General features: G+C 49.9%; 1 protein-coding gene and 1 non-coding gene across 11 annotated transcripts; both read right to left on the bottom strand.

The window, feature by feature from the left end:
• Positions 1-257: 257 nt before the first annotated feature.
• On the bottom strand, positions 258-22,342 carry CHD4 (chromodomain helicase DNA binding protein 4). Of its 10 annotated transcripts, none has more exons than XM_075034524.1 (40): positions 22,127-22,342; positions 20,914-21,075; positions 18,738-18,865; positions 18,354-18,545; positions 17,854-17,972; positions 17,177-17,418; positions 16,963-17,090; positions 16,695-16,830; positions 16,080-16,261; positions 15,707-15,946; positions 14,574-14,777; positions 14,263-14,468; positions 13,893-14,024; positions 13,487-13,583; positions 12,900-13,091; positions 12,612-12,812; positions 11,496-11,633; positions 9,319-9,440; positions 9,035-9,208; positions 8,569-8,710; positions 7,963-8,094; positions 7,733-7,850; positions 7,394-7,518; positions 6,874-7,111; positions 6,532-6,704; positions 6,189-6,369; positions 6,002-6,088; positions 5,743-5,828; positions 5,524-5,657; positions 4,873-5,017; positions 4,532-4,697; positions 4,032-4,141; positions 3,657-3,792; positions 3,289-3,366; positions 3,036-3,173; positions 2,832-2,940; positions 2,374-2,506; positions 1,215-1,410; positions 940-1,115; positions 258-829 (listed from the first exon to the last, which is right to left on the bottom strand). In XM_075034524.1, exons 2-40 carry the CDS (start codon positions 21,008-21,010, stop codon positions 812-814), a joined length of 5,751 nt encoding a protein of 1,916 aa, XP_074890625.1. In that variant the 5' UTR covers positions 21,011-21,075; positions 22,127-22,342; the 3' UTR covers positions 258-811. The 10 variants fall into 10 exon arrangements, with proteins under 10 accessions (XP_074890625.1, XP_074890624.1, XP_074890622.1 ...); XM_075034523.1 differs by having other exon boundaries at positions 3,657-3,789; positions 5,743-5,831; XM_075034521.1 differs by having other exon boundaries at positions 5,743-5,831.
• Positions 4,365-4,504, bottom strand: LOC142034103 (small Cajal body-specific RNA 11). Its single transcript, XR_012651446.1, has one exon.
• Positions 22,343-27,533: the final 5,191 nt, after the last annotated feature.

The raw sequence follows: 27,533 nt of genomic DNA on the forward strand, positions 1-27,533 counted from the left end.
CCCCCTCCCCTCCCCCATTGGCTAACGCCACCCGCTGCTGCTGGCTGAGTGGCTGGGGAGGTGACGTCAGAGGCGCGGGGCGGGGCGTCAGGAGAGGCGGGGAAGGCGCCCGGTGCCCGCTCCGGCGGGCAGGGGCTCCGCCGGGAACGGGACGGGGAGGGCAGAATTCCAGGAGAAAGGGAAGCCCCGAACCCGGGAATAGCACAGGGAGGGGTAAGGGAGCCCTCGCCCGCTTCTGTTCAAGAGAGGCAATAGAATAAAATACAAGGAAACTTTATTTTTCAGTTTTACCAAGGTTTTGCTCTGTTTTTTTGACTTTTTTTTTTTGTACGGTTGCTTTTTGTCTTCAAGCTGCTTATTAGTGGACAAGTCCGGTCAGTTTTTGTATTAAAAAGGATCTTGATGGAGGTAGCTTTGTCTCTGTCCTGGCTTTTGCTTGGTCTTGCCTGCGCACTCGTCTCGGTAAACAAACTCAAAATAAAATTAAAAAGGAAAACTGGAATTCCAGGCGGAGGCAGCGAGCAACGCAGCCAGGTTCTCCGTGTAACAGACATGGCGCTGTGGCCTCCAGTCACTATGTACAGAGTCCATCATACATCCCCCTCTCTCCTAAGCACACTCCTTGCTCCAACGGGCTAGCTGCAGGGGAAGGAGTTTCTCCTCCTCCTCCCCGGAGACCTGCGGCAGCAGCTTCCATGGAGGGAAACAGCACCCAGTCAGGAATGTCAGGCAGAGGGGTAGAGTGTGAAGGGGTGGGGCAGGGGGGGTCACTTCAGCTTGGCCGAAAGGTCAACAGCACTGGGCCAGGGACTCACTGCTGCTGGGCCACCTGTAGGGCAAGAGAAGGCGAGCTGAGATGAGAGGGCTCATCAGCAGACCCCAGCTTTCTCCACGGAGCCAGGTAGCTCCACTTATACTGACCAGGAAAAGGGTACGTACTTGTTGGGGAGGCGGTGGCGGAGGGGGCTCACTGCTGCGGTTGGCCAGCCGGCTGAGGATGTTGCGCTCGGACATCTGGAGGCGTACTGCCACGGGTGGGATACGGGCAATGGTGGCCGGCAAACGAGTCACATCAGCCTTCATGTCACTCAAAAGCTCCTCCAGCTGCTTCAGAACTGGAAGAGAAAGGGACATCTGTTCAGAGGGGAAAGGGACACCCCACAGGGAAAAAGACCAGAAGGGGACAGCGATGCAAAAACACCTCTCCCAATTACCTTTGTGCAGCACAGCGTTGGCCGGTTTATTCCCAGCCATTGACTCCTTGGATAGGTGCTGGTGGCTCTCAGCCAGGCATTCCACCTCTGCGAAACGCGTGTTCAGAGCCATAGACGGATGAGATGGGTCCTCGGACATGTTCAGATAGGCGGCTCGCCGCAGCTGCTCCTCAATCACCAGCGCTTGCTCCAGGAGCTGCAAGATGGGGCAGTAATGACAAGTTTCTTCTCAGCAGTTGCCTGCAAAGCAGCCTGTTTGCACCCCCAGTCTCTCCTGATCCAATTCTCCACTACCTCAGGCTGCGAGATTCTGCAGTTGAACTTCCTTTCACCAGCTTGTTTAGGCTTTACTCAATATAAAGAGTCCAAAACAATTAAGGACTCCATTAAGCTAGGCCAGGTACACAAGAACAGCAGGCTACATTTAGTTTAACAGAAGATTACCATAAATCCTCTAGGATTCTCATTCCTTGTCAGATTCTTTTTAAAGACCAAGTTGTTTGCCATTTTACTCTTTCTTTATGGAGCAAGTGGATGGAGCTTTCTCTTTGATCCAAGTGAGAAGTATCCCATGCTACTTGCAGGGAGTCCAAAAACCGTTAAGCATTTCAGGGGCATTTGGAGAAATCAATCTGAATCGTGTTACTGCAGAACTGATCAGCCAGACTACACTGAATTAATGTTTTGCCCCACAACTGAGAACTACCTGGCCTTTATTTGGGCTGGTCTTAAATCACTCCCAGAACTAAACTACAGTCACTCCCAAACAGGTTGAGGGAGAGACTGAAGGCAACCCCTTTCGCCAATCCATACAGTGTTTCTAAGTTCTGCTTAGGCACTCTGAGTGGGTTGTAGCACACCAGGCAGAAGCTGTGATGCAAACAGCTACCTGAACCTTAAGCATCCTGCATACCAGTTGAATAAACATTTGGAGAGAGAGTGCTGAACCCAGCTCCCCAATACTGTTTCTAGAGTAAAGGGAGCTCCTATCATGGAGCTACTGCATGATCCTGAGAGATACTGCTGATCTTTCTCCCCCTAAAACGAAAGGCACTGCAGAAGCCTTCACTTTCTTAGCAGAAACTCAGAACAGCAAGCTCTTGTTCTTAGAGGTGCAGCTGGCTGAAAGGCACTTACCACACTGAAGAGAAATCCTTACCTTAAATCTCCTTGCCAAGAACTTATTCTTTATTTCCAGGAAGTTACCCCTGTTCATCTCACCCTTGAAGGGCTCATTGAGGATGGCGTAACGTGGATCATTCTGAATATCCTGCCAACGGGCATAGCCATGACTGAGATGGGATGAGCTCAGGCAAACAAAGGCAGTGAGAACAAGGGAATACACAGCCCAGGCAGATACAGTTCTCAAGAGGGGGTGGGGAGAGGGGGTGCAGAGAGGGGAGGAACGGGAGCCAAGGAAAAGGAATGAGAACTATGTCCTGCTAAGTCTTAACTATGCTGGCAGGAAACTCCTCCTCCCACCATCACTTTCACTCTTGTGAAAGAAGGTAAAGCATTCTCTCACTTAATGTACTCCAGTCAGACCCCTGGACGGTCACCTTCACCATGATAGTTCATGTACAAGGGGAGAGAACTGGTCTGTCAGGGCAAGGATACTTGATAATCCCAGCGAGGAGCCAGTAGTCATGACGCCGATGCCAGATCTCATAGGTCTTCTTTGTGACAGTTGCAGCCCGCTCTTCATTCTGCCATAGGGAGTGTAGTTCTGGGACGGCGAGAGACACCAGAACAGTTGAAAGTTATTTCACAAACACAAGCAGGGACATATAAACAAGTTCAAGCATATGAAGACTCTCGTACCAGTGAAGCCACCATCTGCTATGTTGAACATGAAGCGCTGCTTTACTGCCTTCTTGTGCCTTTCATCTACTGACTCTTTCAGCATCTCTCCATTCTGCAGCATCACCACATCCCTCTTATCATCATCCTTTTTCTCATCTGTACGCACAAGAAATTATTAGGAAGAACATGGCAGATACCACAGCAAGCTGGACCCACAGGGGATCCTTGCAGGAGAGGAGTTAAGGAAGAAAATGGAATTACTGTGACTCACCTTTCTCATCCAGAGTGATGATAGGAGGTTCAGGGGGATTCTCAATAGGTGCTCTGTCTTCCACTTTCTCCACATCAGCTGCAGGAGAGAAGGGGAACATGAGATGTAGGGGAACGTGGCAAGTCCAAGGTTTTGTTCTTCAGCCTGTGAAACCTAATACTGTTCCCTAACTCCCTGTTCAAAGTTCCTGGAATAGCCCCACTGTCTACATTTACACCTGTTTCTTTACATTGAAGTGCTGAAGCAAAGAAGATGCAGCTTTAGGAAAATAATATTTGAGGTGGAGGGGGAGTTATTGCTGTTCAAGGTATTATATGTTCAAGGAGTTATTATATGTTCAAGGTATTAAACAACCTCCCTAGAGATACCTTTGCTTTCTACTTCCATTGGCTCATCTGGTCTCTCCTTCATCTCCGGTTCCTCTACTTTTTTTTCATCTGCTTCTGTGGGGTTCACCGGGGATTTTGCTTCCTGTGGTGGCGTCTCCACAGGTTGGGCACACTGCTGAGGACAGAAATCAATGAGAAGCGAGGTAAAGGAGTGCATGGCAACAGAAGACAGTCACAGCAGTCTGGAAAGCAAAGACACACAAAACTGTCAGGCCACTTCTGAGGACCTGAGAACTATCCGTAACTATCATTCCAAGAGCTCACCTCTGTCTCAGCAGCTGAGTAACACAGAAGAAGGGGCAGAAGTAGAGATGTTTCCAAGTGCATGAGGCAAACAAGCAAACCAACACTCACCTCCATAGGGACCTCTGTTTCAGTAGCAGCAGCACTGAGCTCTTTCTCTGGTTCAGATGACTCTCCTTGCTCCTTAGCACTGGCTCCTTCTTCTACTTTTACTCCGTCTTCTGTGTGTTCCACACCCCAGAGCAGCACAGCAGACAAAAGAAGAAGAGAAGTCATCATCAGTAGGGTCTTTCCCTCACTGTTACCAAGCACACATCTCCTTTGCTCCCAGAGACTAGGCCCATCAAAATGGGACCAACACCACTCAAGATGACCCACCCTTTCCAGCCCACTACAAATGGTGGGCTTCTCTTCTCCCTGATGTCAGCTCATCCATGGAAAGCTAGTGTCCTCTCTTGCCTTTAAGGGCTTGCACATGTCTTTGGCAGCCCTCCTAACATGAGAGGTAAGTTGATCTGCGTCCACCCCCAGACCCCACCACCACAGCTCCGGTGAGGGGAACAGCCAGGATGAGGTCAGGACGCAGGACTGTACAAGAGGGGAGCTCTCACCGGGTGGAGGGACAGGGGCAGGCGTATTTGGCTGCGTATCGCCTGGTGTCGAAGGAGTTGGAGTTTTGGGAGAGGGCGAGCTTGGCTGCGAAAGTTTCTTGTTCTCCTCTATCTCTGCCAGTTCTGGCATACTCCAACGGCCATTCACATGCTCAAACTCCTGTACCTACACAAGAAGGAGAGAAAGACATCATCATGGGAGGAGTCACACAAAGCTTGTCCTCAAACCACACGAGACAGACCGCTCAGCACACAAAAATAGGTGTGAAAGGAGCTCAGGACGCCAGTGACTACAAGTTCTATGAAAAGCAAAGGCTACATTGCTCTGCTAGGCGCCTTACCTTTTTGCGTATAAGTGACATAACCCCAATGCGAGTAAGGACATGCTGTCGAGAAAGACCTTCCCGTGGGACTCCATCCGCAAAGGTCTCTGCACCATCAGCACCAGGTTCACATAAATGGCGCATAAACAGTGAGACATAGGCCCTGGAGCAGTTAAGAGACAAGCAGTTAGACTATAAACCAGGTTAGCCGCAGACATGCATTGTCAGACCCCTTCCAACACATAAGGGAAACCACTGCAAGACTCCTAACCCAGAGTAACACAAGTTCTGGGGTTGGGTTTCAGGCTCCTTTAAGGGAGAAGTTCTTGACAAGAATTACTACATAAAGGACACACAGCTGACTCAGAGTCTTGAGCCAGAAACAACCGTAAGCCCAAAAAGGACTCGGGGAGAGTATTCATTACATGCTTGCATGGCCATACTACTCCTCTAAAAGCATTTGCTTTTGGTGACTGACGAGTCCAAGGAAGAGAACTAGGCACAAGCCCCTAGTCTCTTCCAGCTTATGCTTCATTCCGCCACATAAAATCAGCTAATACATTACAGGAAATGTAGTCTCTAAGGAAAGGCCCAAAAAGCCCAATTCTCATTCTTCCCCAAAGGGCCTAGATGTTGCCAGTCTTCCATCCCTGCCTAATGCAGACTCACTTGAACTCTTTCTCGGACTTGCCACGGAGGTCCCGAACAAGCCACTGAGTGGTGAAGGCATCCTGAGGTGGCATTCCATAGCGCATGATAGCGTTGAGGAAGGCTTTCCGCTGGCGGGCATTGAAACCCAAGACCTAGAATGGAGGAGAAGACAGACAGATACAGCAAGAGCCATACAGAAGCAGCTAGGATGCAAATGCCTACCCTGGTACTACTTACCTCAATGTTCCCTCCCACACGGGCAAGTAAAGGAGGCAGAGGCTTATCCTTATCATTTCTCAGGCCTTTGCGGCTAGGCCGACGAGCTGCTGAAGAGAGAAATGCAGCTAAGGAGGAGAGACAATGCACAGCATATTGTTGTATGAATATTTCCCTTGCAGAACAGCACCACAAAGTGTATAAATCACCCAAATCAAGTCCCAGCTGTTTCCACACTCAGAGAAAGTGACCCAGGAACTCTGGCTTCACCAGAACTTACCTTCAGACCTCTCATCAAAGTCCTCATCTCCTTCTTCAGAAGCAACTGAATAGTCTGACTGATTATCTGACTGGTCATCCTGCCAGTCTGAAAGAAAAACAGCACGTGAGCCTGAGACGCTACTCCGTTACTTCCCAGCAACATATACTTACACCCATTTCTCCCTCAGGTTCCTGTGGATTTGTACCTCTATCCTCCTGTGAGCCATCATTGTAGTTAACTTGCTTGCGAATACGTTTGCCCTTGCCCAGATTCCTGGCCAGATCTTCCTGTTGCTGTTCATAATGGTGACGCAGCAGCTTCTCCCAGTAATCAGGATCTACTGACTCCTCCTGCTTAATGATCTCCCGTTCAACCTCCTCTTCCTCCTGCCACAGAGAAGTAACAAATTTAGATCCCTATGCTCCAGATCCCAACCTGTCTGAGCAGATGTACGTCTGCTTGCCCTTAAAAGCATCAGACCTCAGTCTGCTTAAATGATCTTCCATCATCCAGCAGAAGATACTAGCTGACATCCACCTCATACTCACCCCCATCTCCTCTTCACGAACCACATACTGGGCCACCTTGAAGGAGCTGAGATACTCATTCATGCCCTGAAGTTCTGTATCTTCTGTTTCATCCTGGTTCCGATCCAACAGACGCTCAATTGCTTTATCATCATAGTGGATGACACTGCTGTCCTCACCTTCTTTGTTATCCCCTGAGGCAAGAGCACAGACACAGTTGCTGTGTGGCTCTCAAGGGACTAGGAAAGGGACTGCCACCCTAGACCTCTCTGTAGAGCTATAATCAGCACTGTGCCTACAGTCACTCGCTAAGTAAGGAGCCAGACCTCCCCACCTCCTTCAGTTCTACTCCCAGGCACTCACCCCCCTCAGTAGCCTCATCCTTGAAGAGCTCTTCAGTGCCAAATTTGAGAATGTCATCAAGTTCCTGTTTGGACATGGAGCCTGTCTTGGAGCCCAACCCTGGTCTCACTACCAGATGAGTTAGCATCATTTTCTTCTTGGCCACCTGAGTGATACGCTCCTCCACTGAGGCCCTTGTCACAAAGCGGTATATCATCACTTTCTTGTTCTGTCCAATTCTGTGTGCACGACTGAAGGCCTAGAAAAGAGATGCGCTCAGAACAGTCTAGAGCTACACAAGTAGTAGTCTGATACACCCCGCCTACCTCCACAAGTTTCCCAGTTGCCTTCATGGTGGCTCTTAACATTAGTGAAGGCTGGGCCCTGGAAGAACCCTCCACTATTTCACTTCCCATCCTCACTGCTCTAATTTTGCATCATTTCTAAAGGGGAACTCTCACATTCCTTCACTCCTCCTCATGAGTTCACTTCCCCTCTTCCTCAGGGTTACTCCACAGTGAGTGGTCTCATTCAGACTCACCTGGATATCATTGTGGGGGTTCCAGTCTGAATCATAGATAATCACAGTATCTGCTGTGGCCAAGTTAATACCAAGACCCCCAGCTCGAGTTGAAAGCAGAAAGCAGAACTGCTGAGCACCAGGAGCTTAGATAAAAAGAGAGAACAAAAGTAATCAAGGGAGAGTGCATTACTCAAACAAGGATTTCTATCTGACCCACATCACCTGAGGCGGAATCGCTACTAATTTAAGATTCCAGGAGAGCAATGGAAGACTTGGGCCACAACAACCCCATGTTGACCGCTAAGCACATACAAGGCAACAGTTTTCATTTTGCAAAGAAAGTAGGAGGATCCATACCATTGAAGCGATCAATAGCTTCCTGACGCATGTTCCCTGTGATTCCTCCATCAATCCGCTCGTATTTGTACCCTTCGTGTTCCAAAAAGTCTTCCAGAAGGTCCAACATTTTAGTCATCTGCGTAACAGAAAAACACCACCACAAAAGAGTGAGGGACAAGGTGATACCAGATCAACAGGCTCCTTTATCAGAAAAAGAGTTCCCAGCCTTACGGTTTTCCCCCATATACCTGAGAGAATATGAGCACCCTGTGACCTCCTTCCTTCAGGTTCTTTAACATCTTCTGGAGCAGCAACAGCTTTCCAGAGGCTCGAATAAGAGCACTCCCATCATACATGCCATTTGGCATTTTTGGAGCTTCCTGAGAAGAAAAAGAGAAAAGAAGGAGTAAGGGGGTGGAGGAAGAAAAAAGCTTGAAGGGATGTAACTTGGTCTCTTGGTCCCTAGCTGTGTCCATCAGATGCTGACTCACATCTGGTCATTTAGCTTGGCACAACCACAATGTGTACCATATGGAACACCAGTGCTACCCTGTGCCTCCTTCTCTTGCAATTTGACTCCTAGATGTCCTCCTTTTCCTTACTGACTTAGTCTCGACTCTTACCATCTTCACCATCTTGCATGAGTCACAAGGTAGCTCCTACCTGTCATACAAAGATACTGGAAAAGGAAAGGCCTTCCAGAAAGTTGGGTCTACAATAACAACAGGATGAAAAAAACACAGAAGCAGAAAGAGAGGAAGGGGAACCCCTCCATGCTTCGCTAGGGAGCTAACTGGATCCTCAGAAACAGCCAGCAGGGAATTTGCTTATACAGAATAAGTGACTGGACATACCATAGCAGCCACAGGAAAGAGGTAGGGGTGGTTACAGCACTTCTTCAGATCCATAACAACATTGAGCAAGGAGACTTGGTTACCACCACCCCGTGCATTCAGTGCCTCAAAGTTTCTTGTCAAAATGTATTTGTAATATTTTCTGAAAAGAAAACAAAACAAAAACCAAGTCAGACACCCCTCATAGAATGACAAACATACTCTTGCTAAACTCTGCACAGCTCCTGGCATTACCTGCCAGCTACCTAGGCTCTGCCAGTGGCATTCACTATCTCTTTATCCCTTACATCAGAGCACAGGATTAGTCCTCCCTCTGCTATAGCAGCAGCAGGAAGTCTTCCTCCTATCCACTGTGTAGAAAGCCCTATAGTGAGGATGAGGCTGTTTCTGCATCCTCTTTGAAACAGTAGCAGAACAGAGCAACAGTAGTTTAAGCAGCAGGTGCTCTCTTCATCCTCACACTCACTTCTGCATGGGGCTCAACTCCACTCTGACAATGAGTTCAGTCTTGGATGGCATATTCTTGAATACATCAGCTTTGAGACGCCTCAGCATGTGTGGGCCCAGCATGTCATGCAGTTTCTTGATCTGATCTTCCTTGGCAATATCTGCAAACTCTTCTAGGAAGCCCTCCAAGTTACTGCAGAGAAAAAGACACTCAGCAAAAGCGACAAAGGAAAAAGAGCAAAAAAATGAGGAAGGGGATAGGAGTGACAAGACAGGCAGGCTGACTTGCACTGCAAGACATACTGGAATCTCTCTGGTGTCAGGAAGTTCAGCAGGTGGAACAGTTCTTCCAGGTTGTTCTGCAGGGGAGTTCCTGTAAGCAGCAGCTTGTGCTGGAGCGAGTAACCGTTCAGCACACGGAAGAACTGGGAAGTACAGAGCAGGGAAGAAATGGTGGGGAAAAAAACCAAAACAACAGATCACACGAACACGTCTAAGGCTTATTAAGTCACAGGCCTACAAAAAAAATAATTTCTCCTAGAAAAAAGTTGACACCAAGCTAGGGCTCAATTTAGATCACATCAGCTGTTTAGACAAGAGCTCCAAGTAGTTCACATTCCAGTCAGGGTCACTAGACTGATCTCATTTGGATCATTGTTCTGCATACCTAAAACATGACTGTAGCAAATCCTACAAGCCATCAGGTGCTGGTAGGTTTCCTTTGCTCTTTTAAGTTACAAGCTCTTTCAGACCACCAATAATTTCCAGACTGCTATACTACGTACTTTTTCTTGCTAAATTAGTGTTCCACATTCTTACAACTACTCTGCCTTGAGAATTCTAGAAATAGCTAAGTCACTCTTCCTATTCATATCAATCCTGGCAATGTTCCAGAGCTCTGAACAAGCAGAGGAGAAAAAGAGCTAAGGGTTTGCCAATCTGTCTTTAAAGTAATTTGTGCTGGTTTTCACAACAATGAAGTAATTCCAGACAGAGGTACTGAGCAGTTAAAGTACTGAACCGAAAAGCACAAGTGTACTATGTTCAGCAGCACAAATTGGCAATAAGGCAGTAATTTATTTATTAGCTTGGCCATTTCTTTGCTTATTTTACACTTAGCACAATACAAGGTCAAATTTAATATAAGTAGCTTGTACTAGGTGGCAAACAAACAGACAAAAAAAGAGAAACCCACCACCACTTATGTTTTGGTTATCACAGCAGAAGGATCCTTCTAGTGGCCTCCACAGGGATTTATCTTTCTACATAGTTACAGTCAAAAAACATTCTCATTTTGGAATCAATGATTATATCTGCAAAACTTTGGTAGATAACCATAATCTGTCAAGAAGCATCTGACCTGTCTTGCAGCCAAATGTCTGAAGCTGTCCTTAGGGGACAGGAAGCTGCTCAAGAAAAAGGTAGATTTAATGGTCTTGGTGGATAACCAATTGTAACTATTAGCCATAGAGCAACCTTGAGCCTTTCCATCCTTTTTCAATTAATGAATATTAATAGTAAGCATTCATTACTGCTTCCAATAATTTCAATGATAAACACAGAATGGCATCCAGTCTTAGTGCCTACAATAAAAAAGATCTGGAAACTGGACTGCAAGCACAGCTGTGATGTCTCGGAAAGATGCCTCATGCCAAGATCCAAAAAGCTAAAGCCATTTAAACTAAAAAAAAAAAAGAGAAAAAAGAAATCAAGAAGCAATTTTGTTTTACACAGTCTCCAAGAACCTCTAAAACCAGATTTCCAATAACAATTGTTTTTAGCCTAGTCAGCACTAGAACTCAGCTGAAGACAGAAAAATCGATACCAGAATTAAGGCACAAGGGATTAGGGAGGGGCTGGATTAAGAAAGTATAGTCAAGCCTACTGAACTCAAAAAAGCTTAGTTAAGGTATAGCCTCATATAAAAGCAGCTATATGGCTTTCAGCATCTACTCAAGACATTTTTGAACACCTCTGCCCACCTCTCCAATTCCTATAACATCTAATTAGTTCTGCTACAAAGCTAGATGAATGCAGAGAGCAAGCCTACTCTGGAAGCAGGACAATTGTGCTCATGCAGCTTGTTTTATGCTCAGTATAGTAAACCTTTCCAGAACAGAGGCGGTGCAGATATATGATCTGCTTTCAGAGAAGCCAGTCTGTATTTGAGAGCAACAACATCATCCAGGTTTTTCTGTTTTCCAGTCTACACCAACTGCCTATTCACTCAGAGAGAACGCTGTTTTAACCAGTGATATGTATAAAAGTGAAGTTGTTGCCAATGATAATCAATCTCCAAATGAAGGCTGTTGATTTTTTTTGTTAAAGAATGCATCAGATTTACTAATGAAAAAATGACTAAGAGTCAGCAGACAAACTTATGTGCTTAGGAACAGCTACCTAAACTCCTGAACACTCTCTGCCCATGCCCCCCTGCAACATATATGCCATGCCTATAAACCACCTAAGCTTCTCTGTACCTTAGACTGATTGTTCTTCAGTCTGTGAGCTTCATCCACAATGAGACAGGCCCAGTCAATAGAGCCTAGTATGGCCATATCAATTGTGATCAGTTCATAGGAGGTGAGAAGCACGTGGAACTTCACAGCAGCCTCCTTCTGCAAAGGAAAAGGATGAACATGGTAATGGGATAGGGGAATGCCCCAGGACAAAAGTAGATGCAGTGTTTCTCCAGCAAGTTATTCTGATGAGCCCTGGTCAAACAGCACATCAGAAACTTTTCACACCCACTGTTTCCTGTCACAAGATTCAAAATGCTACCCAAACCATTCCAGCCTTTTAATCCCCCATTTCTCTCTTAACACATATAAGTCTCCTCAACCCCCTCAGTACCTGCTACTTCTGGACAGTTGCCAAATGTTGTAACAGAGAAGTTTAACAAATAAGCATCAAATAGAGGCATGTTAGGGAAATGAGATTTGGAGAACAGTGGCTCATCAAAAAGCTAAGACTTAAAAAAAGGTAAGTAGTTTATCATGGAACTTTAAATTACTGTTAGTACTTAACACAGTTCAATTTCAAGGGAAGCAAAGAAGTCCTAGCTATCTCTGCCACTGGAAAAGCTTTAGCTCCCATCTTGCTTTTACCAGAAAGACTAAAGTTCTACAAAAACTAGCCCCCTAGATCAGGCTCTTCACTCCTGTCTGGGCAAAGAATGCCATTTCTCAGATGTCTAGGTATGGCCTCACTGTCAGCCAGTTCCTCAGAGATTACAAAATTCACATTTCTTTGTATGTTTGTCTTATTCATACAGTGGCAATTCTGACATTGACTTAGATCTGTAGAAGTGATGCGCAACTTCACAGATTAAGTAGAAGAGATAGAGGGACTTGCCTGTGGTCAGTATTACCTTAGTCAACTCTTTTTTCAGTACAAAAATTAGTTCAGACTAGTAGGAGTGTTTAAGCAGTCTAGAACAGGAGCCTAAATGCCCACTAGTCATCAATTTGCAGTTATTTCCCCTTGGAAACTACACGCGTAATCAGTTCCCAGAGTATCTGAATCTCAGCTGCCAAAAGCCAGTCTAGTGCATCTCTTCTTTCAGTTCAGGCTTGCATTACAGCAGAGTTCTGTACCTTCATTCTGGATGCTTTTTTGCCTCCACGTATGGCATTATCCTCAAATGTGAACTCATTCTCACGGATAATGGCTCGGCTGTCTTTGTCCCCAACGTAGGTCACTACATACATATCTGGGGCCCACATCTCAAATTCTCGTTCCCAGTTGATGATTGTGGACAGCGGGGCACTCACCAAGAAGGGACCCTTTGAGTGGCCCTACAAACAGAGTCAGTAAGAGCATTAGATGAATGCAACCACTAACACAGGCAGCATCTCCCTGGGTAGTGATCTCCCAGCTCTCACCTCTTTGTATAAGGAATATAGGAACACAGCTGTCTGCACAGTCTTTCCCAGACCCATTTCATCAGCCAAAATTGTATCTGTGCCCTGGGCCCAGGAGAAGCGCAGCCAGTTCAGTCCTTCCAGTTGGTAGGGATGCAAGGTCCCTCCTGTTACATCGAGGTACTCTGGTTGCCGGTCATATTTCACTGTTGGCTACAGTGGGGAAAAAAAGGAAGAGTTGAGATCCTTTACCTTAGCTAGGCAACTGCCAAGACTCCCTTCCCAGCCACCCATATATTCCCTAGCGGAGATGAGACTTCACAGATGACAACCAGACTAGCACCAGACAAAATTTCCAAATGGCCAAAGGTATCAACCAAAAAGCTCTTTTTTTTTTTGTGAAATCCTTTTGCCAAGAGCCAGCCAGCATCTCACCCAATGGACAAGATGGGCCTTTGTCTGAAGGCTCTATAACCTCTTTGTTCTTTGGGCCAGGAAGGAACTCTAAACCGTATGGCTCTTCACTCTTCAGTTTCCTATTTACCTGCCTCCCTCCCCAAAGTAAGCAGCTGTATCAGGTGGTTCCTAAGCAATAAACAGTAACTTACATCTACTGTGGGAGTCTCAGGGGGCCTTTCCAGTTTCCGCATCTTCACTTTCTTTAGCTTCTTACCAGGCCTGCCCTCTTCACCTCTCATCAGCTCCCTATGCAGACAGAGTCCCAAGAACGTGCAAGTTTAACGGCTTTTGTAACAGATCAAGGGAAAACTACTGCAAAGAACAGGAGGGTGATCACCCAACTCAAATAGGCTCAAGAGAACAGGGCTGGAACTTTCATGAACTGGTGGAGAGGCACAAGGTCCCTGCCCAAAGGAATAAGGAGTCAGCAACAAAGAAGATGCTTCTTTGCTATTATCTCCATATATTAATCCAGCCAGTGCTAGGGGCTGACATACTCCAGTGTTTTCTCTTGAGGGAAGGAAAAGGAACACCACCTCTAGATACTTCTCTTACCTGTGATTCCAGTAGGCTTGCTTGTAGAGGTCATAATCTTGGATATCCACATCTTCACTTTCCCAGGATGCCTGGTCATAAGGTAGGTCTCTCCATTTAATCAAATAGTGGACATTCCCCTTCTTATCCACACTGCAGAAGAAACCAGTGAGTCTTAAGCACAGTGAAATGACAGTATTCACCCAATCCTCTCAAATGGGAGAGAGAGGAAAAGGATTCCTTAATGAAGCAACAGAAACAGAAGAACACCGTCTGTCATACCAAAGGAGCTCCTGCTGTTTCCCCCAGTCATATTGCAGTTTACCTTATCCATTCTCCCTTAGCCCTGCTTAAGGTCTTTGCCGAAAATCCTCTTTGCTACTTCCCCTACCTATGGTTAAGGATCCTGTGGATCATCATCCACTCGGGCTTGATCCCGTATCGATAGAAGCGCTCCTCCATCTCAGCATATTTGGGGTCCTTGTTTTTTCTCTTTCGGCTTTTCTCCTCTTCCCCTCCAAAGTCCCCTGAGGGTGGCTCATCCATATCATTTTTGCGTTGGTAGTTACGAAACATGACCTGGCAGTGCAGCTCCAGCTGGAGCCAGGACAGAAGCAGTTAGTAGGTGTTTTCCCCTCAACCAACCAACATATCTCCCCACAACTATCCACCCTTATGGTGTGGTTAGAGTCCTCCACTCACCTGCAACTCTGACACCCATGAGCAGTGCCAGTAAGACATGCCCTGCCATTTGACAAAGAACTGCCTTTCAGGCCGACCCTCCAGAGGCTTCGGGGGAGGAGCATTAGGGTCTGCATCAGGTGGACGTGGTGGGGGGGGGCCAACCGGGGGCTGACCCCATTTCCAGATCAGGATCTTCTGCACCTTTCCTTTCAAAGCTGGGCACTGAAGAGTTAAACAAAGCTTGTTACATCAGAGTGTACATACTCTTAACACAGAAGCACCAAGTAGCAGAAACATACAGAGTCACAGTTCTCTTCCTTCATTACAGCTTGGACTTGGAAGCTTTCATCCTCTTATCTCCAGCATTTCTTTGAGCTTTCTCCAGTTTGTCTTTTCTTCCTAGGACTGACAAACCCCAAACTGAATTCTGTATCTCAATTTAGTTGCCTCCCCAGGGCCACACCAATTCAGAAATTCTACAGGAAATACAGAAATTGCTAGGCTTTATGAGCCCAGTAGTCTATCCAACCACAACTCCATTGAAAGTTTGTAGAGAAAATATTTTGCTGTAGAACTAATCAGCCCAGCACAGGGATATGTCCTGAAGCAGCTTCTTTTGTTCATCATCTTAAAAGTCCTTATCACCTAATGAAAGCACCTAACACCATTTATAATACTTCATTTCAAGAACTTCCTGGAAAAGTGTGACATTTCTCCCAACCATCTACTACAAAAGGGCTTGGCATTACAGAGCTTGCAGTGCAAAAAAACTGTCTGGCTCAGCATCAAAGTATTTTTTTTAAGCACTGGATTTGCTTGCACTCATTCTCCTGCTTCTACGTACATACAGGATCCAAGAAAATTAAGCCTTTGACATCCTGAACCCAAAACTGCGCAACTACTCAGCACATGGGCAAACCTCATGAGACTCAATGCTGTAACCCTGTGCTTTCTGCTGTCTGGAGAAAGCAGCCAATCGACAAGGTGCAATCCAGCCACAAAAAAATCAGCCCTCGCTGTTTCATGACAAAAGTGTGAGAGGAGATAGACTCTTCTGAGGACTAAGCATTTCTGGGAAAATATGATGATCCAAAGGGATTAGATCGATCATCTCTTGTAACAATAGGAGAATGGTACTAGCAGAAACTCACAGTGCAGCGAGGACACAGCCACTCTCCATTAGGAATCTCTGGCAATGGGGGATTCAGACAGTGGATGTGATAGGATGAAGGACAGGCATCACAGCACAGCAGCTCTCCTCCATCCTTGCAGACTCTACAGAACTCCATATGATGGTCATCCTCTTCCTCAGCATCCCCCACAACATCTTCCAGGATTTCCTCACCTTCAGAGTTATCCTCTTTTGCTTCCCACTGAATGCCCTCTTTTTCCTACAGGAGAGGGAAATCAGAAAACCGAAGTCACACATTTGTGATTATTTTATGACCGCAGAAGAACGGCCCCAAGTCACTTGACATCCCCCTCCACGATCTCTTGCACAGCGTGGGGGAATCCAGTACTTACACAGTGTGGGCAGCTCCATTTGCCCTCTGGGGCTTTCTCCATGTCTGGGTCCAGGCAAACCATGTGGTAGGCACGAGGGCAGGTATCACACAGTATAATTTCTCCTCCCTGCTGGCACACCTCACAGTAGTCCTGGTGGTCAGTCTCATAGCCATCCACAGCCACTGTGGAGTCCTCCTCACCTGCAGAGGGTGGTGAGGAGTTACAACAGTACAAGCCACAGGTACAGGCTTCCTATAGCAAGGGAGGGTACTCTCCCCACAGCCTATGTAGTAATATAGAGATCCAGAATCCAAAACTCTTGCTCCATCTATGTAAGCAAATAGGGCTGGGAGCAAGAGCAAAACAAGCCCCTTTGTGCCTCCTTCCAGCCATGAAATTAAAGGTGTAGCTGAGGCCAGGAAAACTCAGCACTGTGTCTGTTCCCCTACCAAGGTGAGAAAGAACTCCTGAAAAACCTTTTCCTTATTAAAAATAACATCAGGTTCTTCCTTCACAAACAATTTTCCTCCCTCAAGCATGCTGTTAAATACCCAAATTCTGCACAGACATTCCTCTAATCTTTCTACACACTTAGCTGCGCTTCCAACTCCAACTGACAGCAAGCATCAATACCTTTCTTTTTCTTTTTCCCAGCTTTGAGTTTTTTGCGACTGCGGCTACTACGGCTTGTAGACCCATCTGAAACAGAGTAGCTGTTGATGCTGGCATCATCAAAGTCTGACTCCACATCCAGATCATCATCTTCACTCTGAGGTAGGTAAGAAAAAAAAGCTATGCTACTGAGGCACCCATGCCGAGGGCTGCAATCAGACATGCATCCTAGAATTTCTAGCACATCATTACCTCCTCCTCAGAAGGTCAAGGAAGGAGCATCACTTACTGATGATCTTTTACGCTTGGAACCAAATCCTCCCAGTTTGATTTTCAAAGGTGCCACCTTCTTTGTTTTAGGTTTCTTGATATCAGGAATACGAGGACTGGCCTTTGGCTTCCGCCGGGCATTAGGTCCTGAGAACAAAGGAGCTTGCAGGTCAGAAGGACTACTGCTTTGGCACCACTCACCATCTACCATTCTGTCAGATTCTCCATCTCACCTTTGCCCTCCTTTGTCTTGGCTTTCCTGAGTGGCACATCTACAGGGGGCTGCGGCAGGACAGCATCCACATTTGTCACCATACTCTCCACTACTGCAACAGCTGCAGCTGCAGCAGCTGCCACAGATGCACCTGAACTTCCCTTGAAGGGGTTGTTTGTGCTAAACTCTCTCCATTTGGCTCCCAGTACCATCATCATCTTCGACACTGCTATTTTAGGGTTCTTGGCTGCAATAAGTGGCCTGTGTACAGTTAAGGAAGGAAGAGTTACTGAACCACCCTGAAATCTAGATCAGTATTCCTCCCTGCTGCCACCCCCATCAGCACCTCTATCTCAAACTACATTCCTTTCTAATCTCTGATTGCCACAGCCAATGAACCTCTCCACTCCAGTACTTCACTCTGTGTGGTGGATGCAAATGATCAGGGGCTTGGGAAGTGAAATGGAATTTAGCATACTAGGAAAGAAAAAGGACTGGGAGTGAGGACTTGCATCATCTCAATCACTGCAAACAAGAAAGATAAGGATTGATTATTTTACTGTTGCTTCAGTTTCTGCTCTAGGTAGGATGCTACTGTCTCTAATGTGCCTTCAGTTTCCAAAACCAAGGAACCTAGTCCTTGTCCCATCTCTTTTTTTGTCCCAGAGTCCTTCCAAGTACAGGCTTGCCATTCACCTGACAAACTGGCTGAAAGCTTTGTAGTTGGTGAGAGTGCGGTAATCCTCCTCTGTGAAGATATGATCAATATCCTCCATGCCCCAGTCTTCCAGGAGCTGAGCAGATGACTTCGGCTCCTGTGCAAAGATAATCACAGCAACTCTGAGAAAAAGCTCTAGTTCTGCTCTAGGAAAGAGCAGAACTTCCACACATCTACAAATGACCCAATGTGTCAAGACCAGGGGACCCCCCTCCCTGCCATGGGACACAGCCTCAGTAGAACATCAGCGGAAGTGGGAAAGTCTTTGGATTCAATACACATTCTAGGTGTGTTTAAAGCAGAAGAGGGGAAGGAATGCAAGGTGGGAAAGTGGTCAAGTCAAGCAGGTCTAGTGGAGGAAGAAGAGACTGAACATCCCGAACTCCATGTGCCATCACAGATGGAGAGCACAATGATCCCCAAAATCAGATACAAAGGAATGAGGAGCAAACAGTCAGTCAGCAGGGTAGCTTCTCACCTTTGAGTCATCATCTTCTTCCTCCTCTTCCTCCTCCTCCTTCCGCTTGGCTTTGTTTTTCTTTTCCTTCTTGGGCCCTAATTTCTTCTTTTTCTTCTTCCCAGGAGTGTAATCACTGCCCTCACTGTCAGACCGCAGAACCTCCTCTTCTTCCTCCACAAACTCATTCCCCTCACCAGAGCTGTCCCCCAGCTGGGGAAGGAGGGAGAGAGAAGATCAGGCAGCTGTGAGAAAACACCCTGGATAAGCACTAAACACCACAGTCTCCCCAAGCTCTAGAGGGTTCATACAAAGGATTGCTGCCATGGGCCAACAGCAACAGTAAGCACCCTCACCCCATATATCCGTATTTTAGAGCATGGCCTTAGGCATCCTTTTCCTTACCTCCTTCTTCTGACGCTTGCTGAGCTTGGGCACTTTCGGTTCCTTTAGTTTCTTGGGCTTCTTCTTCTTCTTGATTTTGGGTGTCTCAGCCTCTGAGAGAAGCTCTTCTTCTGGCTCTTCTTCAGGCTCTGGAGGGGAAGAGGCGACAGGTCTCATTCAAACTCCATCTGTGCACTACAACATAGCCCACTTCTCACAGAGATCACTCAACTTGTAAACACTTCTATGTTTGTAACTATGTACCAAAAGTAGCCAACTGCTTGCTTTGTTACTCTTCACAACAGATACTAGGAAATCATATCATACCTTACCACAGCACATGGTTTTCCCCCTCCCCACAATACCACCTATTTCCACAACATTCCTTCTCCAAGCAGAGCTGCGCTCAGATCTTGGGGACCAGAAGTCTGCCATAATCCAAGAATAGGAGGAAAGAGCGCAGAATAGATGGCCATCTCTAAAGGAGACGAAACAGTGAATACATTTGCGAACCTGACTAGGATACTGTTTCAGTCTGTGGGTCTTCAGGAAAGAAACAGGCAACTACCTAGCCTCTTCAGCAGTACATACCGCACACAAAATACAGGCCAGTAAGCCACTAACTTCTCCTCCTCCTCCATAGGAAAGTTGTTCCTCAGCAACTCTATTCTGATCCGCATTTGACACAACCTTCCCCCAACCCCTTCCCTCTGCGCCAACAGCTAGGAAGCTCGCTGCCCGGCCAGAGGAACGCGTGCCAGCTCTCCACCACCTCCCCACCACCGCAGGCTCCCATCTGTGCGGCTCCCCCCGCCCCGAGGGGCAGGGGCAGCCAGACAGCCCTTCCCTTTGTGGCAGGCTGCGGGAACAGCCCGGCCACCCGCCCTCCCCCTGCCGCCCCGCCCACCGCACACAGCCAGAGTCACTCCTTCTCCCTCCAAGGGAAAATGGCCTCCTGACCACAGGAGCTGGGCAGGATGGAGGAAGCCACAGGTCAGAGGAGCTACGGCAGCCAGGGGTGAGACAGACGAGGTCTGGCGCTCAGAACCTGGGGTGCCGCACCTGGCCCCTGCCATATTCCCAACTGATGGATCCCTTCTTCGCTCCCATGGTCCTGCAACACCAGGTCCTTCAAGGATCCCACCTCTTCTTCTCCCCCAAGTTCTGATTTAGAGCCTCTGGCGTCCCAGCCTTCCCAACGTATTACCTAAAGCTCTCTAGTTGGCAGGGATTTTAACAGTTTTTCTTCACCGAGGATCTCCCTACGAGGCTTACTTTCTGCCTAAGATTTCAGAGGTGCCAGAAAACCCTAGAATCAAAGCTTAAGAAAAATGCCAAAAACAAAAAGCCAAAAAGCTCACAACACCATTTTCCCTTTCCAGTTGCAACAGTTCTCTTATGCGACACTACGACACTACAGCGTGAGTTAGTAGGAAAACTCAAACTTGTCTTGCGATCTGGCGCATCAGGATATACGCTATTCCTTTTCACAAGGAAGCAGAGAATCCAGACGTAGGTCCACACAGCAAGTCATCAAGAACAGCAGCAGCAACAAAAAGAAAAACCCAAACCAGAAGAGTACCCGGGGCTCTAAGTCAATTCTCACGTTGGTGATGACGATGAAAACATGAGGGAAAAGGCAAGGTACAAAGACTACAAGAAAAGCAAAGGTGAGCAAGCAGCACAGAGCGAGAACCACAAGAAAACTCAATAATTGGGTGTGGTGATGAAGGAAAGTGGGTCACGCAACAGCCCAGGGCAGTTTGCTCTGGACGTCAGCCGGTCTGAACTCCCAGATGAAAGAAAGCCAGGCACCCTGCCCTTTCCCATACTACCCCCCTTCCCTCTCCCCATTCACAAAATATGAAACTCGCAGGCATTTTGGTACCCCGTCAGAATCAGACACTCTGCCTCCACCCCTTACACCTCCTCAAAGCACTGGCCCTGACAACCTGCAACGGCTTGGAACAGCTCCACCTGACACAAAGCCGCGAGCCTCGCACTTTGAAGTAACCCTAGGACTCGGATATCAAAATCAAAAACATATGCGTGACTCGTAGTAAAAAAAACCCAACAAAACAAAACACCCCTAACCAAAAAAACCCAGACATTCCCCAGCACATTATGTATTTAACATATCCAGCTTGAGACCAGCATTACCCCCATTCCACACGCATGCCCTGCAGGCTCTCCATACCTGGATGCTGGGGGATAGCGTTGTTCAACAGGATCTCCATCTCATCATCATCGCTGCCCCCTGAGCACGGCGACGGAGAACCAATGCCCGATGCCATGTCCTCCGACGTGGGGGAGGCCTGGACTTATACAGGGTGTCTTCTTCTTGCCAGTCAAGCCAGTACTTCATCGAAAAGAAGAAGAGAAAGTTATAGCAGACCTGAACTCCGTTTTCCCAAGCAATAGTGCTACCAAGAGGATCCGCGAGAAAGCTTAGACAGCAACTTCACTGGATTTGGAGCCTACAGATAATAGAAACACTGGCAGCAAGTATCAGCTTAGAGTTGCGATGAAGCAGGCTTTGAAGACACTAGATATTAAACTGAGTCAGCAACTCCTCTCTGGCAAGGAAGCCAAAACAGCTGTCCTATAGGAAAATCCTCCGGTCCCCTGCAGCCGGGCGCCCTCGGTTATTTCTACCTTGGGCCGGGAGAAGGCGGCGAGGCAGGGAAGACAGCTGGGCTTCCAAAGGACACCTTGGGCCAGCCGGCAGGCTGTCAACGACCCGCGGCGGGCAGCAGGCGGTCCCGCCCGGTGCCCGGTACGGCGGACAGCGGCGGAACCGGCAGTCCCCAACTCGCCCGCCCAAACTTGGCGGGCCGGCCCCGGGGGCTGACACGGCCGCAGAGGCAAAAAGCCAGCGTCGCCCTCCTCCTCCTCCTCCCGGGCCGCCGGCCCCACACAAAAGGCAGGGCAGGCTCTCGGCGGCGCCGGCAGCCCCGCTCCGCTGCCCGCCGCACCCGCGCCCCCGCCCGGAGCGGGGCTGCGCGGCGCAGGGCGGGGGCGGCGGGAGGGGGCGGGGGGGGGAGAGGAGGAGGGGGGGGGCAGCGTCTCGTCGGGGCACGGTCTCCCGGGCGGGGGCGCGGGGCGGGGCCGGGGAAGTCCGGCTGGCATGAGGCGAGGGGCCGTTTCTCCTCAGGGACAGGCGCCGGGGCGGGGGCCGAGCGGCAGGGGCCGCGGGGACCGGCGAGGGCGGCCGCTCCCCGGCGCGGTGTCGGGTGGAGGAGGGGGAGGGAGAAACGTCCTGCGGCCGCCCGGGCAGGGAGACGGCGCGGCACCGGGGGGGGGTGGTGGTGGGGGGGAACCTGCGACCGACAGAGGCGCCCGGCGGCGGGGACGCTCCAAGAGGCGACGGAAGGCCCTCGCCCGCCCTCGTCCCCTACCCGGCTCCTCACCCGGCTCCAGACCCCGGCTCCTCTCTCGCCGTCGCTGCCGCTGCTGCTGCCGCTGAAGGGAAAATGGCTCCGGCCCCGGCACCGCCTCTTAAAGGGGAAAAAACCCGGCCAGGCCCCGCCCCGCTCCCGCCTCCATCCCATAATATGCCCCCGGACCCCGGCAACAGGCCCCGCCTCCATCTCCCCGGCAACGGCCCCCCCCACCCCACACACACCCGAGACATCCCATAATAGTCGCCCTCCCCTCAGAACTTCCCACTCACTGCCCGGCCCGGCATCCCATAATAATAATAACCCCTCCCGCCGGGAACATCCCATAATATACACCGCACGCTCCCCCCCCCTCAGAGAAACATCCCATAATACGCCCCGCGCTCGCACCCCTTCGCTCCGGCATCCCATAATACTCGGGACCCCGCGCCGGGGCAGGGCGCCCCCCGCGGCGCGGCCCCGCGCCCGCACGCGCGCCGCCCGGCCCTGCCATCCCATAATAGGCACGTCCCTCACTGCGGGCGGGGGGGGAGCCTCCCCCCACTGTAGTAACCCCCCCCAGAACATCCCATAATAGTCACACCCCGGGCGCACATCCCATAATAGTCACCCCCCCCTCCCCGCCCAGGCAGGCATCCCATAATAGTCGCCGGGAGCCACCGTCCAGCCAGGCATCCCATAATACTCGCCGCCCGCCCCGCAGCCCGAGGGACTCCGCCACCGCCGTTGCCCCCCCCCGCCCCAAGCGCACCCTGGCGCCCGCCCCGCCCCGCCCGCCCCACCTGCCCGCCGTTCCCCGTTCCCCCCGTTCCCTCCCCGCCGCCGTCAAGGTCCCGGGGCACCGGGCCAGACACGCAGCCCCGAGCGCTCTGGCATCGCCCGGCCCCCCTGCGCTGCCCGCCCGCCCGGCTACCGCAGGCCCCAAGCGGCCCGCAGCGGGCACCACCCTCCCCCGGCAGGAGGCACCGGGGGCCCCGACGGCCACCGATCTTGGGGCTGAGCTCCCGTTCCCTGCCCCGCGCCCCGAGAGGGGCGTACGGCCTCTGAGGCGCGTTTTCGCCTTCGCCCGCGACCCGTCCCGCACGCTCTGCCCTGCGGGGCTGCCGGGCCCCTCCGAGGCCGTCCCCAGCCCGTCACACCCGGCAGCCGCCCCCGCCAGCGTGTCTCTGCGTGGGGAGCCCGTGGTGACTTCCCGTTGCCTCCCCGCCGCACGGGCAGGCCTGCAACGCCAAGCCTCCTCCTCCTCCTCCTCTCCCGACCGCTGGTACCTACGGAACTGTCTGCACCCCCGGGGATGCGCGGCGTCTCCGTGTTCACCGTTCCTCCCTCGCACCTCACACCGCGACGCCGCTCCCCACTGCGGCTCTCCGCCGGGAAACTCACCGCCGCTTCATACGGACGTGAGCAGTCCATAGGTGTAAATAGACCCCAATTACGCACGTGCAACTGTATCATTAATTTCCCATTAAACAAAACCACATCCCGTAATGCCGCCTATCCCCCGTTTAGCATCGTCATAACACTATTAATCTCAACAAAGAGGCACAGTCCTGTCCGTCTCTCCTGCTTGCGGGGTGAAAACGTCAACCATGTGGACGTGGGTGTCAACAACTGCGCTCGTTCCTCCTCAAACGAACGCCTCCGCTGTCCCGCGCCTGGTGGCCCACGTGCACGTTTCATCCCGCCGCAGCCAAACATCCCGGAACACGAGTGGAGGATTTTACCGTTAGGGACTGCAACAGGCCGTTACAGATCCTGTAACACGATCTGTGCTTTGTCTGCCAAACCACACCAAAACTATGTCCGCACATACAGCCGGGCACACGGGTATTCCATAACGCCATCCCATCGCCTCTGCCGCCTGCCGGAGCGTATCGGACTATCAGCAAAATCGCCCCTACCTGCACGTGCAGCCCCCGACCGCCCACCTCCTTGCGCCAGCACCTCTCTGCCAAGACACTGCCAATCTCCGCCATCTCGTCCGCGTGCCCGTCACTGCCACGTGCTCCAGCGCGGTCCTGCCACGCCAAACACGCATGGATCCCCTCCACAGCACAAGCCGCCCCTCCTGCGCGCGTCCTTCCCGCCTTGCCAGCAAAGACCATACGTCCCGAAATGCTGTTGCGTTATTCACCTTCCTGCACGTACAGAACCCCCCTAACCCTCCCACCATACCCCCTACGCACACGGGCTCTGTCCCTGCCTGTATACCTTCGCCTGAATGATGATGACGCTATCATCTACCTCAGCTCCACGGAGGAAAAGCAGTAGGAAAGAGCCGCGCTACTATTCCACAGACGCTATGCATCCTCTGCACGGATCAAGCGTAACGGAATATCCAGCGCTACGGAAAACGTACGGTGGGTAACGCCACCGCCAAACTCACGCGGACCCCCGCAGGACTTTTCATTCCCTCTTTTGTGCGCTAAGAGCCGTAATCCTCTCTAAGAGGAGCCAGGCAGACAGCCGCGCCAAATTCCCGCGCTGAGCAGCCCGGCCCCAACCGGCTGCTGCCGGACTCCGTGTAGACCTCTTTTTTTCTGGTGTTTTGGTGGCATGGTGAGAGGTATGATGCGGGCGAAGACCCCGCAAAGGGAGTTAGTAACTGGGGCTCTCTACAGGTGCTCCCTGACACTCTTGCCGGCAGGGTTATGATCTGGAGAGGGCTGTTCGCTACCGGTTAGGCAGCGTCAACCCCAGAGCCTCAGTCACTAAAGCGCCAGCCAGGCTTCCCAACGAGCCGCCGCTTCCCTGAAATCTTTCTCTGTATGACACCTGAACACGTCTTTATCATGACTCCCTTTTCTTTGTAACTTGAAGTTTCTCAGTCGGCAGAAGCCTTAATTTTCACGCTAAAAAACATCCGTGCAGGATATAAGCGATTATGATTAAGGTGGTTTTAGTGTTTGTGAGGACCACGTAGATTAAATGGATTTTAAAAAATGAGGCTTCTGAATGTTTTCCTTCGAGGATAACACCGCGAGATAGATTTCCAGCTGTTTGGCTGCTTTAAACCTGGAAGTTGCCCTACCTTACTGTGGTTTGATTACTTACCTGGTTTAACTGACTCTTCTGAGTTGAGAGCACTTGGCTTGGAAACGATTACAGCAAGATGTGCGTAATACAACCTTCCCTACCTGCTGATGGGTGCCAATGCCTCGAACAACCCCACAGCGCACCTCCGTTGGGGAAAATGCCTGCAACGTCCCCCTCGCTTCGGCACTGCGCCCGTGTTCGGGAAATCCAAACTAACCGGGGGACCCTCCACGCACCCCTGCCCAGCTCTGCTGCCGAGGTCAACGGAGTGAAGTGGGCTCTGCATCCCCACAGCACCATGCCGGCACAGCCTCTCAATTATTTCTGTAGTTTCGTGCATGGTCCAAGTCACTCAGGGTTCAGGTCCCAGCCTGCGGACCCAGGATAGAGTCCCGCTCCACCTTCCTCCACCTTGAGGGCAGCCTTCCCTGCCCAGGCTTTTATCAGGCCCACAGCCCTTTCTCGGTTTCACTTTCAAAAGAAATACATTTCTCCAAGGTAACAAGAAGAGCAAAGTATGACATTGTTTCACCCTGGTACTCCTTTGCTGTTTTCACTCGGGCATGGATGGAGGCCAGAAACCTCCGTCCAGGGTATTTCAGAGCTGCCCAGTGTGGGAGGCAAGGGGGTGGGATGGGGAAGGGGCTCCAGAGCATTTTGGAAAGAAGGGAGACTTTCCAGGCTAGGGTGAACCGTTCATGTGCAGGACACAGATAACAGACTATAAGCACGACTTGCTGGTGCTGCAGACAATGTGATCTTGAAGGTCAGTTTATGGTTTCTCAGGTTATGTTTTGTTAGCTCCTTTTGTGTCCAATAACAAAGCAGAGGTGTTAATGGGTTTAGATGCTGGACGTTGCAATGCTGCCACTGTACTGCTTCATTTGGGTTCTGGAATACAGACGTACTTTTGTTTTACTCTTCTTCATTTTTGCTCTTCCTCTGACTGAGGGTTGCTCTAGCCTGACTGTAATATCCGTTTTGCCAGGTTACGTACAACTAGTAATGTGAAAAATGTCTTTAAGTATCTGTGTAAAACCGGTAACATCTGATGTACCCATAAATGTGATGCTGTTCCTCAAAGGCTGCAGGTACATTTCATTTCCTCCCTTAACCTCGCTGTGACCATCTTCAGCTAATGTGAATGGACTTAACCCTTGTGTTTCCTATTCAGCAGCCCCGTGGGCTCTCCTGATCATATTGATGCTTGCTGTGACTCTGAGCTGAGGTCTTATGGCTTCTGCCAAGTAACCTTGAAGATGTCAGGATTTCTGAGAAGTCTTGCCTTTTGTTTTTCTTTGGTAAGGCAGAGAATTTTGCCCTAGGCCATTTTGAGAGGGAAGGGGTATCAAACTCCCAGACAAGCAACTTTTACTTTGAAATTAGTAAGAAACTGGTCCAAACTTTCACTCAACACTCGGTTATTGTCCCACAGTCTGTATCTCTTCACCCCCCACCCCGTGCCCCCATTTTAAACTATCTTGTGAGAATCCTGTGTCCCCAAAGCAATTGTCCTGAATTCTGCAAGTCTTCCCCAACACTACAAAGCTCTTTACTCTGGCTGAGATACTCTTCTCCACTTCTAGATTTCTGCAAAGTTTCCATGGCAAGCTAAGGAAATATAATGATCCATTTTCATTGTTGCTTTCTTCATCGTGCCCCCCCCCCCTTCTAATTTTGTTTGTTTTTTCACAGAGAAGCCTGAACTTACTTGTTTAGCACAATGGAAGTATCTTTGCTTTGGTGTCAGACATGGAAGAAAATGACACAAGAAACAGTCTCCTCATCTTGCGGAGAAGAGACAAGAGCCCCTCCTGTCACGTCCGAGAAGCTGCTCCTGCAGCGAACAAATGCCACAGGAACAAGAGGCAGAGAGAGACTTGCACGCAGAGAATTTGGGAGTATATGACCAGAACAAGATCAAGAACCACTGAACAGGCGACGCGTGCTTCTTTTCTGAGAACATTCTAGTGCCAATGGAGGATCCAGTCTCTCTCTAACAGCCACCTAGGTGAGGACTGCCCATATGCCAGCATGACTCTGCATCTACTTCCCGTCAGAAGAACAGCAGTTCAGACTTCGCTCGGCACTCGTCATGAGCCTCATCTCCTGTTTGGCCAGGAGAAGGAGGGGGCAGGGTGAATGGCGCGGCCGCGCAGCCAGAGCCACACCGCGTCAGCCAGACGTGCAGGGTGCATGAGGCAGTGCTAGCGGCGGCGAACTGAGGCAGGGGGAGAGATAGAGAAGATTGGGGACTGCTCAGCCCCCTGTAAATCTGAACTGTTGATCTCTATCTCTGTATGCTTCGCTAGTTTGCTTGCTTTAAAAAACATCACAGACGTACTTGGTACCGACACCTATAGCTAAGGTTACTCGATAT

This window comes from Buteo buteo, chromosome 8, assembly GCF_964188355.1.
Source record: "Buteo buteo chromosome 8, bButBut1.hap1.1, whole genome shotgun sequence".
NCBI classification, from domain to species: Eukaryota; Metazoa; Chordata; class Aves; order Accipitriformes; family Accipitridae; genus Buteo; species Buteo buteo.